The sequence below is a fragment of the Chenopodium quinoa genome, unplaced genomic scaffold, assembly GCF_001683475.1.
Source record: "Chenopodium quinoa cultivar QQ74 unplaced genomic scaffold, ASM168347v1, whole genome shotgun sequence".
NCBI lineage: Eukaryota > Viridiplantae > Streptophyta > Magnoliopsida > Caryophyllales > Amaranthaceae > Chenopodium > Chenopodium quinoa.
Genome location: NW_018744093.1, coordinates 951079 through 964800, shown reverse-complemented (window position 1 = coordinate 964800; position 13722 = coordinate 951079). Strand labels below are relative to the sequence as shown.

General features: G+C 37.1%; 1 protein-coding gene across 1 annotated transcript; it reads right to left on the bottom strand.

Moving 5' to 3' along the window:
* Positions 1-5239: 5239 nt before the first annotated feature.
* Positions 5240-11470, bottom strand: LOC110692114 (DNA replication licensing factor MCM2-like). The gene is made up of 17 exons (XM_021869101.1): positions 11010-11470; positions 10711-10892; positions 9768-9946; positions 9472-9664; positions 8931-9150; positions 8600-8807; positions 8390-8524; positions 8110-8301; positions 7854-8026; positions 7580-7768; positions 7356-7472; positions 7036-7120; positions 6794-6946; positions 6583-6708; positions 6282-6464; positions 5674-5835; positions 5240-5543 (listed from the first exon to the last, which is right to left on the bottom strand). The coding sequence occupies exons 1-17, from the start codon at positions 11231-11233 to the stop codon at positions 5427-5429; spliced, it is 2838 nt and encodes a 945-aa protein (XP_021724793.1). The 5' UTR covers positions 11234-11470; the 3' UTR covers positions 5240-5426.
* Between the last annotated feature and the right edge of the window lie 2252 nt (positions 11471-13722).

Below are 13722 nucleotides of genomic sequence, written 5' to 3'. Positions count from 1 at the left end.
GATGAGTTTTGTGTTTACAAGAAGGTCAGTGGGAGTGATATCGCATTCCTCATCTTGTATGTCGACGACATATTGCTCATTGGAAACAACATTCCAATGTTAGAGTCCGTAAAGGCTTGGCTTAGAATGTGCTTATCAATGAAGGACTTGAGAGAGGCACAGTACATATTGGGCATCAAGATCTATCGGGATAGATTTAAAAGGATGATTGGATTGAGCCAAAGTACTTATATTGATAAGGTACTAGCACGATTCAACATGGAGGAGGCTAAGAGAGGGCAACTACCCATGTCACATGGTATAACTCTCAGCAAGAAGTAGTGTCCATAGACACCTGATGAGCGAGAGAGGATGAATAAGATTCCATATGCTTCGTTTATTGGATCGATCATGTATGCCAATATGTACTAGGCCGGATGTATCGTATACCTTGAGTGCTACGAGCCGATACCAATCAGACCCAGGAGAGGCGCATTGGACTGCGACCAAGAATATCCTTAAGTACCTAAAAAGGAACAAGGATAAATTTTCGGTCTATGGTGAAGGTTACACCGACGCAAGCTTCCAGACTGACAGAGACGACTTCAAGTGGCAGTTAGGGTACATATTCTGTCTAAATCAAGGAGCGTTTAGTTGGAAGAGTGCTAAGAAAAGCACAATTTCATATTCTACAACTGAAGCTGAATACTTAACAGCTTCAAAAGCAGCTAAGGATGTAGTTTGGATTCATAAGTTCATTGGTGAACTTGATGTTGTACCCTCAATCAAGGGTCCGATAGACCTCTATTGTGAAACCAATGGAGCTATTGCTCAGGCCAGGGAGCCAAGGGATCATCAAAAGGTCAAACATGTCAAGAGGCGATTTCACATGATAAGGGAATGGAAGTCCGAGGGTGAAATCAGAATTTGTAAGATTGGAACGGACAACAATGTAGCCGATCCACTCACTAAACCTTTGCCTCAAGTAAAAAACACAACAAGCACGTTGAGGCAATGGGAATCAAGCACGTTGGAGATTAGCTTTAATTTCCCTGTTTATGTGTTTTAATTAAATTTTGAGCATTTTAATGTAAAACACTATGTTGAACCATTCGGTCTTGGGGTAGTTTAATTTTCAGCAAATTATCATTGCTCCACTTCTATTTAATTGTGGTTTAGAATTAAATAATGAATCCAATCGATTTTTGAGAATATTCAAAACAGGGTATCAAGATAATGTCTTGGATAAAGAAACACCTGTTAAGTGAAAATTGAATATTTTAATCGAATATTATCCCTAATCAAGGTCATTTAAATGTTGGACAATTAATGACCACTTGAGATTAGTGTGTAGTATGATTTATAGCACCATTTCTTGTGCTACAAGGACATGATTGTCATAAATCATTTGCGTGGGTATTTGTTTGGAACTATACCGGATCGACCTATGAGAATACTTTAAGAGATTTAAAATCGTCATAAGTATATTTCTCATTATAGCTATTTGAACCTCTTTCCTCGACCATGAGTATTGTAAGTTCTCTATTTTGAGTACTAGTCCGTTTTGATGTTGTCAAACGTCTGCCGTAAATGGGGATTATAACGGCAACACACGGGCGGCTAGGTCCTCTTAGTAAGTGAAGCTAACAATACAAGACTGGGAATGTCCCCCTATTAACAATAGGGAAAATGTCTTTGTTGTTTACAAGGCCTCTTGAAGAGCGAGACTGTGAAAATGCATGGTCGTGCTCAAATGGATTTTAGAAATCATCTACTTATTGACAGTCGAACTCAGAAATCAAGAAACACTTCTGGATGTAATAAGGATGACGAAGAATCTTACCTTATAGTTCATGAAGAGGCATTAATTAACATAGAAAATGGGCTATACACTAACAGCACACTTGTCTGGAAGGACAAGTGGGAGATTGAAAGGAACGGTGTCCTTCGAACATGTGTATTATTCCGATAGACGGTTCGGAATTATTAGAAAGCTAATTATTCAGTGAGTTCAAGTGATCGGAATGCCTAGTTGGAGTCTGCTTCCGATTAGTAATAATAATATACAATTAATATTACAGCTTAATCTTGACTGAACCCTTCAGGTCACACCCAATCGAGTAACCGAACTGAAACGACGAGTTTAAGCTAAGCCATAGCTTCGCATTAGCCTAGCCATGCGAAGGCTAGGTTAGCATAGGGCACCAACCGCATCGCATGCTGTGCCGCAAGCCAAACATTCATGTGCGTGCTAGGCTTGCTGGCCGAGCATGCTTGCGGGTCTGGTGCACTTGGTCGCATGCAAGCTAGCAGCTGGCGTTCCATGTGTTCTAGCGGTGATAGCATGCTGGGCCACACACTCAGGAGCAAGCGTAGCAGCAGCTAGGTTACGCCTAGCACGAGCATCACATTAGCAACAGCAGCACGCTATGCGTGCGTGTGCTGTGGGTTGTGCGTGCTTGCGTGTTGGGCAGTGCCTAGCACTAGCATTAAAGAAGTAGCTAGCTAGCGAAGGCTAGCTATGGAAACACAGCATCAGCTAGCCCGTAAGGGCTTGCGGTAGCAGCACCAGCACGCCCAGCAGCAGCCCACATGCATGCAAGGCACGCTTGCTGGGCTGCACACACACGCTACCATCTAGCAGGCCCAGCCTAGAGGCCAGGCCGCCAGCAAGGCAGCCTTGGCGCCCAAGGTAGGCCACGCCAGCTGGGTGATGCGTGTGGGGCGTGTACATGGAGTGTGTGTGGATTTGCTTGGGGAGCAAGGGGAGGGTGGTTGACACTTGTTGTTTGTTGATTCATTTGCATTTTGATTTGATTTTTGAATTAAATTAAATTGAATAAATGCATTTTACCAACTCTCTCACATTGATGAGAGATTGGAATTCAAGGGCTCCCTTCCCTATAAATACCAATCATTTGGCATTGGGAAGGGACACTTGAGTTGTGAACTTTAAGGGATCTCCAAGAAGAGAATACCTTAGTTCTAATACTCTAAGTTCTTTTGGTCTAGCCCCGACTAAGCTTCGAGGTAGGGGCAGTTCGGGTCGGGTCTCGAGGGTGAGAGTCGTCGGAGGCTTGTGCATTTGCGAAGCTTTACACTTTCAAGTACGAGCTCTTAGAAAGAGCGAAGCACGCATTAAGGGTAAGATTGCCTTTTCTTCTTTCTCTCTCCTTGTTAATTAATTATGTGGTTGTTAATTAATTAATATGCATGTTTTGTTAATTTAAGTTGTGTGCGGATTTTGGGAGGGTTTCGTTCCGCGTAGTGTTGGACACTACGAAACCCAACAGTTGAACCCACCGTAAACTCATTTTGGGACTGCCATCCCCAATGACGATCAAGAGGATCACGCCTCTTGCATTAATGGACGCACGGAGGAGATCCCCTGCTCCAGGGGTGCAGGCGCGCAGGCTGGTGGTGCGAGCGCGCAACACTCGCGCGCGGGCGCGTCACCTGAGTTTCCAGGTCCGTACCCTTTTCTTCGCAGTCGCGCATTCCGGTGTGAGGGTGCGTGTGTACGGGTTTCGTAGTTAGTTAGTTTTACTTTATAGAGGATTTCCTTCTATTTTTAGAGGGGGGTGGGAGAAAGTTTGGAAGAGAAGTTTTTGGAGTTAGTTTTCTAGTTCTTATATTTTAGAGAGAGAAACTTGAGAGAATTGGATGATTTCTACATTTGATTTTCTTCTACTTTGAATGCAAGCACAATTCCTTTGATTTGACCATAGTTTGTTAGAATCTTCTTCTTCTTAATTCAATCTTTTGCATTTGATTTTGATCATTTGTTGCATTTTTGAGTTTATTGATTGATTTGATTCTTAATAGTTTGTTTGCAATGATGATGATGATGATTTTGATGATTAGTTTTGTTTTGTTCTTCATTTCCACCATGCATGCTTAGTGCGTAGATTCCTTGCTAGGGTGATGGTGAAACACGCATGAATGATGGATCATTGCTAATTGTTGGATTTTGATTGATTAAATGATGTGATTAAATTGGTTGATAGAATTGTGCATGTGTTTGATTTGTTAAAGAGTAGCTAACCTTGATTTTCAAGCTAGATTGCATTGTGATCTCTAATGACACGAACCATTAATTGAGGGATTACATTTATCGATTGAATTTGATTTGTGATTCTTCTTACTAGTCATTCATAGAAGAAACCTAGCTTGACTTCTAGGAGAAAACCTATTAGATTCTCTTCATTGCAATTACTATTTTCCTTTACAACATTTGGTTGATTGATTTTCCTACAATTAGCATAACTATCATGATTGTATGTGGATCCTAATTCCTAGAGCGTTTGATATTGATTTTTGATCAAATTTTGCTCGGTTTGTTTAGCTCACTTGACTACACATTCATACACTCTTCGAAATAGCTTAACACATAGACTACAGTGATTGACCCCCCAATCCTCGTGGTTCGACCCACGACTTGCCCTATACTCAGTTTAGGTTTGGTTGAGTGTTATAAATTTTGTTGATAAGGTTTTAAGCATTTAACGACGTGTTTAGAAACCCTCTATCACATATCTTGGCGTTCGGTGAAACAAAAAATCATTGCAACTACTTCTTTCAATCATTATGAGATTATAGCAATACATGAGGCAAGTCGTGAATGTGTATGTAATTATGTATCAAATCAGTAATTCAACATATAAAAGAAGATTATGGTTTAACCACTGTGAGAAAATGCAACTTGTATTGCTTAGCTCAAGAAAGGATATATCGAAGGTCATAGAACAAAGCACATCTCACTAAAATTTTGCTTAAGTCATAATCTTCAGAAGAATGAAGACTCTCACTTTATGTAGGTCCATTCAAGTGATAATTTAACAGACTTATTTACTAAGTCACTTTCAACTAGACCGTTTAAGAAGTTAGTTTATTATATTGGATTGCTTCATTTTAGAGATTTCTAATGATATAATCATGTGGGGGAGTAAATGTATGCAGCACTTTTTTCCCAAAGGTATGCTTTTATATGCACATTAGCATCACATTATTTTTAGATAATGGACATCCAATGGAGTGATGCAAGTCCATAATCCACTTGCGTATTTCCACTTCTCTTAGAACTCCACACATAATGGTGACTATTCTTATCCTTGGGAGTTACTATTCATGTGTAGAAATATGTGGGCATTGTCTAATGAACAAAAAAAATGCAATTCACATAACTCTACAATTTCCTATATTGTTTTTCCCTTTCATCTAATTTTGAGTAGAAACTATGTTTCCATAATGAAGATTAAAATTAAAAACATAAACTTCATAAATGTTTAACAAATTTGCAGAATATATATTACAAAAACACAAGTTAAACAATCATGCATTACATAGAATCTAGCCTGCTATATAGAATGTCAAATCTAATTTTTTTTCCAAATGATCATAACTTCATAAGCACTTTAGAAAATGTCTTTTCGGTGTATCATCTATCTTTACCCAGCTAAGCGATGCCTAATTATTGCCCTCTCCTCATCCAACACAAAATTCGCCTTCTCAAACTGACTGCTGGAGAAGAAAGGTCTCAAATCATAAATTTCATAGTCATGAGCCTGCATAAAACAGCAACAAACATATATAAGGTTAGCCGGTGGTTCTGCATCCTTCCAACAAAAGAAAAATTTTATTGGGTTACAAGCTCTTTAATGCTAACATATGAAATGTCCATGCAGCTGAATGTACCTTATGTTGCAGCTCTTCAACTTTCACATTAACATCGGTAAGATTTGAGGCAGAACCTGACACGATTTCTTCAAAATGCAGTGCATCCCTCACAAGTCCCCGGAGAAGGTGAAGGAGCAATTCATTATAATCCTTCTTGAAAGTCATATACTTCTTGAAGCTCTGAAACACAGATATACAAATAATCATTAGAAAGCATTCCAATAGCAACTCAATAGACAAAATCGAACTGGCTAACTACTAGTCAGATGAAGTTTTTCCAGCAACTAAATCACACAACTTGTCAAACAATAGCTTAAGGTAGACTTATTTTTGAATTCTGAAATTCAAAAGGATCCTTAATGTCCACAGTAATGCTTAAGAAGGCAACAAATGGTCCAAATTTGATTAGGGCTACATGAAGGTATGGATAAAACATGGCCTTTCTTTGGAGCCAATTGGTCCCCCTTCTTCGGGGCAAGTATAAAATTTAAGAAATTTTTGGGACGTGCATATGTAGTTAAGTACATCAAACGTCTCATAAACCCAGCTTTTACACCAGTATAATGATGGACTTTTTATATCTAAGAGGAAATGGTACACATTATTTAGTTTAATCTTGTCAATACCTTTTGTAGAGCTTTCTGTACTCCAAATTTTTGTGTTGAAATGAATGAGTCAAGTAGGACACGGATTGCCATATCAACATCCTCCTGAGTAACATGCTGTCTCAAATGCATTCTGGCATGTGCTTCAGACATTCGAATCATAGATTCGATGTGCCTAACTGCAATTGGGACACCCTGTCCATGCTGCAAAAAAAATAAACACCAATTCCATTATGAGGTTTCCCATAGGACTAGTCATATTCAGTTTCCTTTGACTGAAGGAAAAAGTGAAAGAGGAAAGCAGAGAGATAGGTCAACTCACAGAAGATTCCCTCCGCAATTCAGCATAGACATGTGTCAGTTTATCCAAGTCAGCATCATGCAATTTAGGGAATACATTTAACTTGGCATATGTTATATACTTTTTGAGCAAATCTTGGGAAATGATCTGAGAATAAGAGGGAAGAAACTGTTTCAGGAACACGTAATCCTATTCTAAAACGAGATAAATGAATATAGAGTTGGATAATCACCTCAGGATCAACATGATTAGTCAAGGGGTCTGCAGTTTCCTGAGAATTGCTTGTTGACCTATCATCTAAGTTGGCACCACTGGGTTTTGATCGGAAATGGCTATCTACGACAAATTCAGCCAGCATCTCGTCGGTAATAGGATCAACAACATCCTTAGATACACATCAAATCAGAAAATCAGTAACAAGTCTAAATGAAGAGTGGGATTACAGGTAAGAATGAAATTGGTACATTGACAAACCTTAACAACACATAGGATGTCAAAACGTGATAAGATGGGATCTGTTAATTCAACATTTTGTGAAAAATTCTTAGAAGAGTCATACCTGAAAATAAATATTAACAAAAAAAAAAGGGAACATTACTTCTTCAAATGAAAATGCATTTGGAACATTATATGGATAGTAACACACAGAATACGGAGTTATAAGAAAAAAGAAAACATATGCAATTTATTCAAGTGTCACAACTGAAAACAGGCAATTATAAAGCAAGGGAAAAGAGGAAATCATAAAGCAAAACACAAGGTATCATTCAAGCGTCATATGCAAGTCTGTTTACCTGCCCCCAATTGGGTTTGCAGCAGCAATGACAGAACACCGAGCCTGGAGAGATGTCACAATTCCAGCTTTAGATATGCTTATACTCTGCTGCTCCATTGCCTCATGGATACTTACTCTGTTAATGATGAGAATAATAACCCTTAGAAGATATAATTTCCATTACAACATGCTTGCATTACTTCTAAATTAGCAAATATAACAAGAAAATGTAGACTGCCCCACCTGTCCTGATCATTCATCTTGTCAAACTCGTCAATGAGACAGATGCCTCTATCAGCCAGGACAAGTGCTCCACCTTCTAGAGTCCATTCCCGAGTCACAGGATCTTTGTGCACTGCTGCTGTAAGCCCTACAGCTGAAGCTCCTTTGCCCGTAGTATAGACAGCTCTCTGCCCAGTTTTCTCAACATACCTGTATCATTTAGTGTCCTAAGAACATTAGAATCATAATATAGTGTACCACCAATCAAGCAACAGAGAAGTATACAGTGATTTACTTGAGAAATTGAGACTTCGCTGTTCCTGGATCACCAAGTAGAAGAACATTTATATCACCTCGCAGGCGGTGTTTTCCTTGGACATTTTTTTCTTGGCCTCCAAACATTGCTAGTGCAATAGCAGTCTTAATATCATCATGGCCATAGATTGATGGGGCAATGGACTTGACAATCTAAGGATAAAAAACAGTTGAATATAAGTGCTATTTTATAGAAATAAAGTACTTGTATTATAAAGTGGTTGCCAATGTCATACTCTTTCTCCTATCCTGGGGTCTTTAGCCAACTTCTCAATTTCTTCTTTATCTTCTTGGGTCAATTTATAAGCAGAGAAGAGGTCCTGCTTTTTGGCGACGTAATTAGCTTCCACTACTGTAGCAAATACTGGAAACCCATTCTTTGTGTTCAATGCTAAGTCAAAATTATTTGTATAAATTCCAGTAACCTCCTGCATTACATGGATGAAACCATAAGTATTGAGGACAGAAAATTCCCAAAAAAATAAAAAAGAGAGAATATTGGTGACAGCAACATACAATTTCTTCTCCGGGTCGGGCACAATCTATCAGATCATTCAATAATATCACTTCCTTGTATCTTGGAAGTCGACCTGCAGGGACAATTCCAGGACTTTCTTGGAGTGTAAGTTTTTGGTAATTCCTGTATATCGTCTGTAGCATGACAAAGTGAGATAACATGCGCTCAGCATTTAGTTGCCTAAAATTAAAACTTCTTAAAGCTCTCACCTGCTCAACATTTACGGTAAAAGGCCCCTTAGACTGACATTCTGGGCATGAGCCAACCTTAACTTCTGAAAAAGAGTTCTGGAAAAAAGGCCCCAGGATAGCCCCACACTTGTTGCAGTCATACTTCACCTGCTGCAACTGAGGGAAGACCCCAGAGCGACGAGTAACCACTCCCCCTATGCGAATCATGGTGCTCAAGTGTATCTGTCTGTTACAAGATATTAAAGTCAAGAACTCACATTCATTCTAAAGCGATGATATGACCAAGTAGATATAGTAGCCTCTTTCTTCAAAAAAAGAAAAAAAAAAAGATATAGTAGCCTCACTCTACCTTATGTTGCGAATTTGGTCAAAAACTGGCAAATTAGTGATGCGGACATAGATCTTCTGTTGTATATTTTTGTAGTTGGGATGTAAATCAAAAACAACCTTCTTAGCAACTTCCTCCATGACCTCCAAAACAGACTGGGGAGCATCAGCCAGCCAAATAGCAATATTGGGATGGACATTAATAAACTGTTTGTAATCAATCTCCAAGCTACATTTGTTTGCTGTAATAAGGAATTTAGTAAGTTAGAACAAGTACAAAATAATAAACGAAAACTTTCTAAACAGATCAAATGACTCATTATGACTGAACCCTTCAAGAATACAACCCATGAAATATTATTGATCTCCATTCTAAGTGGCATTGCAGCATCAAAAATTGAAAAATAAAAAACTAAGATAAATAGCATGACAAAACGGCTCTTGGACAATATTGCATTCTTGCATATACAACATCCATCAGCACTGACATTGATTAAGTTTGTTGTAATAAAAAAATACTCCCCTGTCCCATCTTACTTGCAGAACAAGAAAAATAGATGTACCTGACACCATCTCATTTATCAGTCGAACATATATGTAGTCTTCTCCTTGGTCATTCCGTGGGTTTACATAAGAAAGTAAAAAGTCCTTAAATTTTTTGCCAATGAAGCGACGTACTTCATCTCTTGTCACCCACTCTCTCAATGTTCCCTGAACTCTGTACATTTCATATTCCTCCTCCCCATCATCATCATCCTGACAAAAGAGCACACTCAGATTTTTAAAAGAGATAACAGTGAGAAACTGAGAATCAATCACTAATGAGCAGAAGCCAAGAGATAATATACAAACAAGATACCTCATCCGGATCATCATCTGTTTGATCAGTCATCGGTACATCCTCTCTTGAGTGTCCATGTTGTGATCTTCCAGGTGAACTCTGCTCTGCATCCGTGTCATCATAGCTACGTCCTGCAACAGGAGGCCGAAAATCTGCTCTAGACCTTTTTGAAGGCCTGTAATTGTCATCATCTGTATCTGCAATAATAGCACGATTAATAAAGGGGTGGAGAAACAGTACCCTGGAGTATAGGTGTTAGATTATTATAAAATGTAAATAGAACAGTACAGGTTTGATGAGTAACCTTCAAAAATAAAATTCTGAATTTAATTTTCAACAAATCAGACCATAAGCCAAATTTACTTGATATAGAAACCTCCAAAATATGATGTACTCGGTTAGCATTATATATATAAAGAGGACTGAGCCACGACACGAAATCTTGTGTTTTCTATTCGGACACCATAATACCAACAAAAATTCCTCTGTCATATGCATTCATGAAATGGCACTAATGCGTACTCAGTAGTCGTGCAAGTGAATCAGGATAAAAAATTTCCAATAAGTTGAGGTCTTTGATTACTGCCCCATATAACCAAAACTCATTTCATAATCCAACAAACTCAAAGAAAATAAAAACGATGTCTAAACTCAAAAACTTATAAAACAAAGCTCAACTCCCAAAATCACCCAAAAAGTATTGTACTGCATAAAAATTGGCCTTGCCAAAACCAACACCACTGTTTGCTAAACTGAATTCTTATCTTGGTGGTCATAATCACATAATCTCAATATCAATTCCAAATTCCCACACCCATCGAACATTCGCATCACCCACATATTATTTTCAATAAATTAATATACACGGAAAAACTCAAAATAAATATAAACTTCTCTAGCATAAAATGTAAATTTCAAATAATACTCGTTAATAAAAATTAAATTAAATAAAATTGATTACCTTGGTCATGAAGAAGTTCAGGAAGTTTGCGATTTGTAGTAACACGTGCATCACGAGATTCGAGCTCCATTTCAGCAGCATTACGATCTTGCATAATTTGACTCAAATCTCTCTCATCTTCCAAGGAATCATTCAATCCCTCTTCTTCATACTGATCTTGCTCTCCCAAATCCCGGTAATCACTATTATCCCAACAATAAAAAAATAAAATAAAAAAATAAAATAAAATAAAAAAATTGAAATTACAAAACCTCAAAAAAAAAAAAATTAAATGAAAAGGGAAAAAGAGTTATTATTACTTGAGAAAATCGTCGTTGTAAAGATCTTCGCCGTCTTCTTCGTCGTCGACTTCTTCGGGTTCATCCCTGATGATTTGAGGGTCGACGGCAGCTTCCTCGTCGGTGTCAAAATCGTCGGAGAAGTTGCTGGTGTTAGTGTTGGGAGGAAGCTGGTCGGTGGGGAATCCGGCGGAGGTGGGGGAGTCTGGTGTTGTTGGTGGATTATCGCCGGAGTTATCAGCCATTTTTGCTCTTTGCTCTCTCTCTTTCACTTAGGGGTTTGTCGTCTATGTTTTGCGGAGTGCTGCAGTTGTAACTTACACAAGGGGACTTTTAGGATTTAGGGCACAAGAGAAGGCGGGAAATTTTGGCGCCAAAAACTCTTGTGGGAGGTGAATATGATAGAAAAAAAAAAATAATTTATATAAAAAAATAATTTGCATTTTGTGTTATTGGCAATTGTTAGACATGAAAGTAAAGAAGCGTTTCCTCCGTTTTATATTTGCGCACGCTCCCCCATCGCTAGGATATGTATATTTGTGCGTGTTTTGGTGTATTGTTTTTTCTTAGAAATAAGGAATATGCACGTAAATTGAGTAATTGTAAATTATATTGTATGTCTTAAGATAAGAGTATACTATGTAAATTAGTTGTGTACTTAGTGTTTGTATATTAGTTTTTTCTTATTGAACTTGCTCAGGTGTAGATGGAAAATAGGATGAGTGAGCTATTTAGTAAAGTATATGTGATTTGAAGAACATCATTCATTTATAAGCAATGTTGTAGCAAATGAATTAGAGTTAGAGGAAAATAGGAAGTAATGCTTCTTATATGAATTTGGGTGCTAATTTTAATTGGTCTTTTAATATCATTGTAAAAAGATTACCTAATCTAGTTACAATTGTTAATTGGTAGGGTGTTAAGTGTATAATATGGGTTTTATTATCAAGTGTGTTCTTGTCCGTTGTTCTGGTAAGATTTATTATGGTGTATGATTGTTTACGGGATTAATCGGTGCAATTGTATAAAAATTAAGCAATAAAAACGCTTTTGTTACATGTTTATTACAATTTAATTAATAAGTTTACAATAAGTATTAGTTATATTCACTTAATCATTATCTTCAAGGTTGTTTTTTAATTAACATAGATAAGTTGTTATTTTATTGTTTTACAAAAGAGGTTTTAACGTTTTGAGTAGTAGAGTAAGTTGAATTTAAATCTCGTTAGTTAATGAAACAAGTATCTCTAAAAGTGGTAAAGTTGATGTTTAAACAAATATTGCATGACAACTTCTCATATGACTACTCACTCGTTTTCTACAAAGTGTTCCATTAGTTTTAAATAGTATTGTAAAATGGAAGTGAGTGGAAGAAAATGATCAAATTGAAAAAGGCGCTAAGAAGGAAGTGATAAGGGAGTAAATCCCACCTTTTCATTTCTCTATATATTGCCCTAAATTATCCCTTTCTCTCTCCTCTATCTTGTCTCAATTACTATTTTTTTATTATGGATTTGAAAATTATACGTTACACTTGCTTTCCTCTCACTTATTCCTTCCTTTATTGTCCCAAACTATTTCACTCTCTTACTTTCCTAATATTTCTTGTCCCTGTTACATCTTCTAAATTGCTTTGAAAATTATAGGTTGCATTTGCTCCTCTCTCCCCCCCAAGCCCTCGATCTCTCTCCCCTCCCGGCCCTTCTATCATTCTCTCTCTCTCTCTCTCTCTCTCTCTCTCTCTCTCTCTCTCTCTCTCTCTCTCTCTCGTCTCTTGCTTCCCTCCCATCATCTTTCTCTCTCTAAAGTTATCTATTACAATGGTTATTTAAACATAAAAAATAAGCACTTATGAATCTAGCATAATTCTACCATAATGTTAAAATTTTTATTCTAAAGGTGCTACTAATTAGTTGATTTTCTCATAATTGTCACAAAACCACGTTGGTTAATTCAAAAAAAAAATTGATTATTGAAAGAAGATTGTTCAAATCTAATTGTCGAAATGTTCTCCCCGCTTCACCTTTCTTTCTTACTCTATTTCTTCTTCCATTTAGTTTTCTTTTTGTTTCACTTGTCTTTCATAATTTTGAGCATTTTAGAAAATTTCTAAACAAGTGTTGTCATGTCCTTACTCTTAAAGGTATTTGTCTCCTTTCTTTATTTCCCAAAACTCTCTCTTTCTCTTTCTTGGTCTCTCTATCTCTTCTCCTTGCTTATTTTTAATGGCTTCATAACTTATTGGTCTCTCTCTCTAGTATGGTTATATATGCAAACCAAAAGAAGTACGAAGTATTTGCTTATGATGAATCTAGCACAATCCTACTTTAAGGTTGTATTGTTGATTTGTTCTAAATGTGTTAGTAATCGATTTGACTTTCTATACAAAGTATAACTCCCTCCATTTTTAAATACTTGTTCCATTTTTCCATGTGCGGAGTTTTAGGAGAATTGGAGAAAGTAATAAAATATGGAAGTCGTGGGGTGGGTGGAAGAATAAAAAATTGTATAAAGCAAAAGTAGGAGATAGAATATGAAATTAATAAAATATGATTTATGTTGGGTCTACTAGGTGAGAGAAATTAATTAAATTTTGTAAGACTTTCCAAATAAGGAAATGGAGCAAGTATTTAAAAACGGCTAGAAATGAAAAGTGGAGCAAATATCTAAAAACGGAGGGAGTACATTATATATTACAGATCTCAATTGATTAAACAATTGGATGGATCTCTAA

Bases quoted from the DNA above. Each gene is read 5' to 3' on its own strand.
- LOC110692114 (XM_021869101.1), bottom strand. From the start codon at position 11,233: ATGGCTGATAACTCCGGCGATAATCCACCAACAACACCAGACTCCCCC. The intron at 7,769-7,853 runs GTAAATCACTGT...TAAATGATACAG, and splicing joins GCGAAGTCTCAATTTCTCAA to GTATGTTGAGAAAACTGGGC. The intron at 7,121-7,355 runs GTAAACAGACTT...ATTTATTTTCAG, and splicing joins GCAAACCCAATTGGGGGCAG to GTATGACTCTTCTAAGAATT.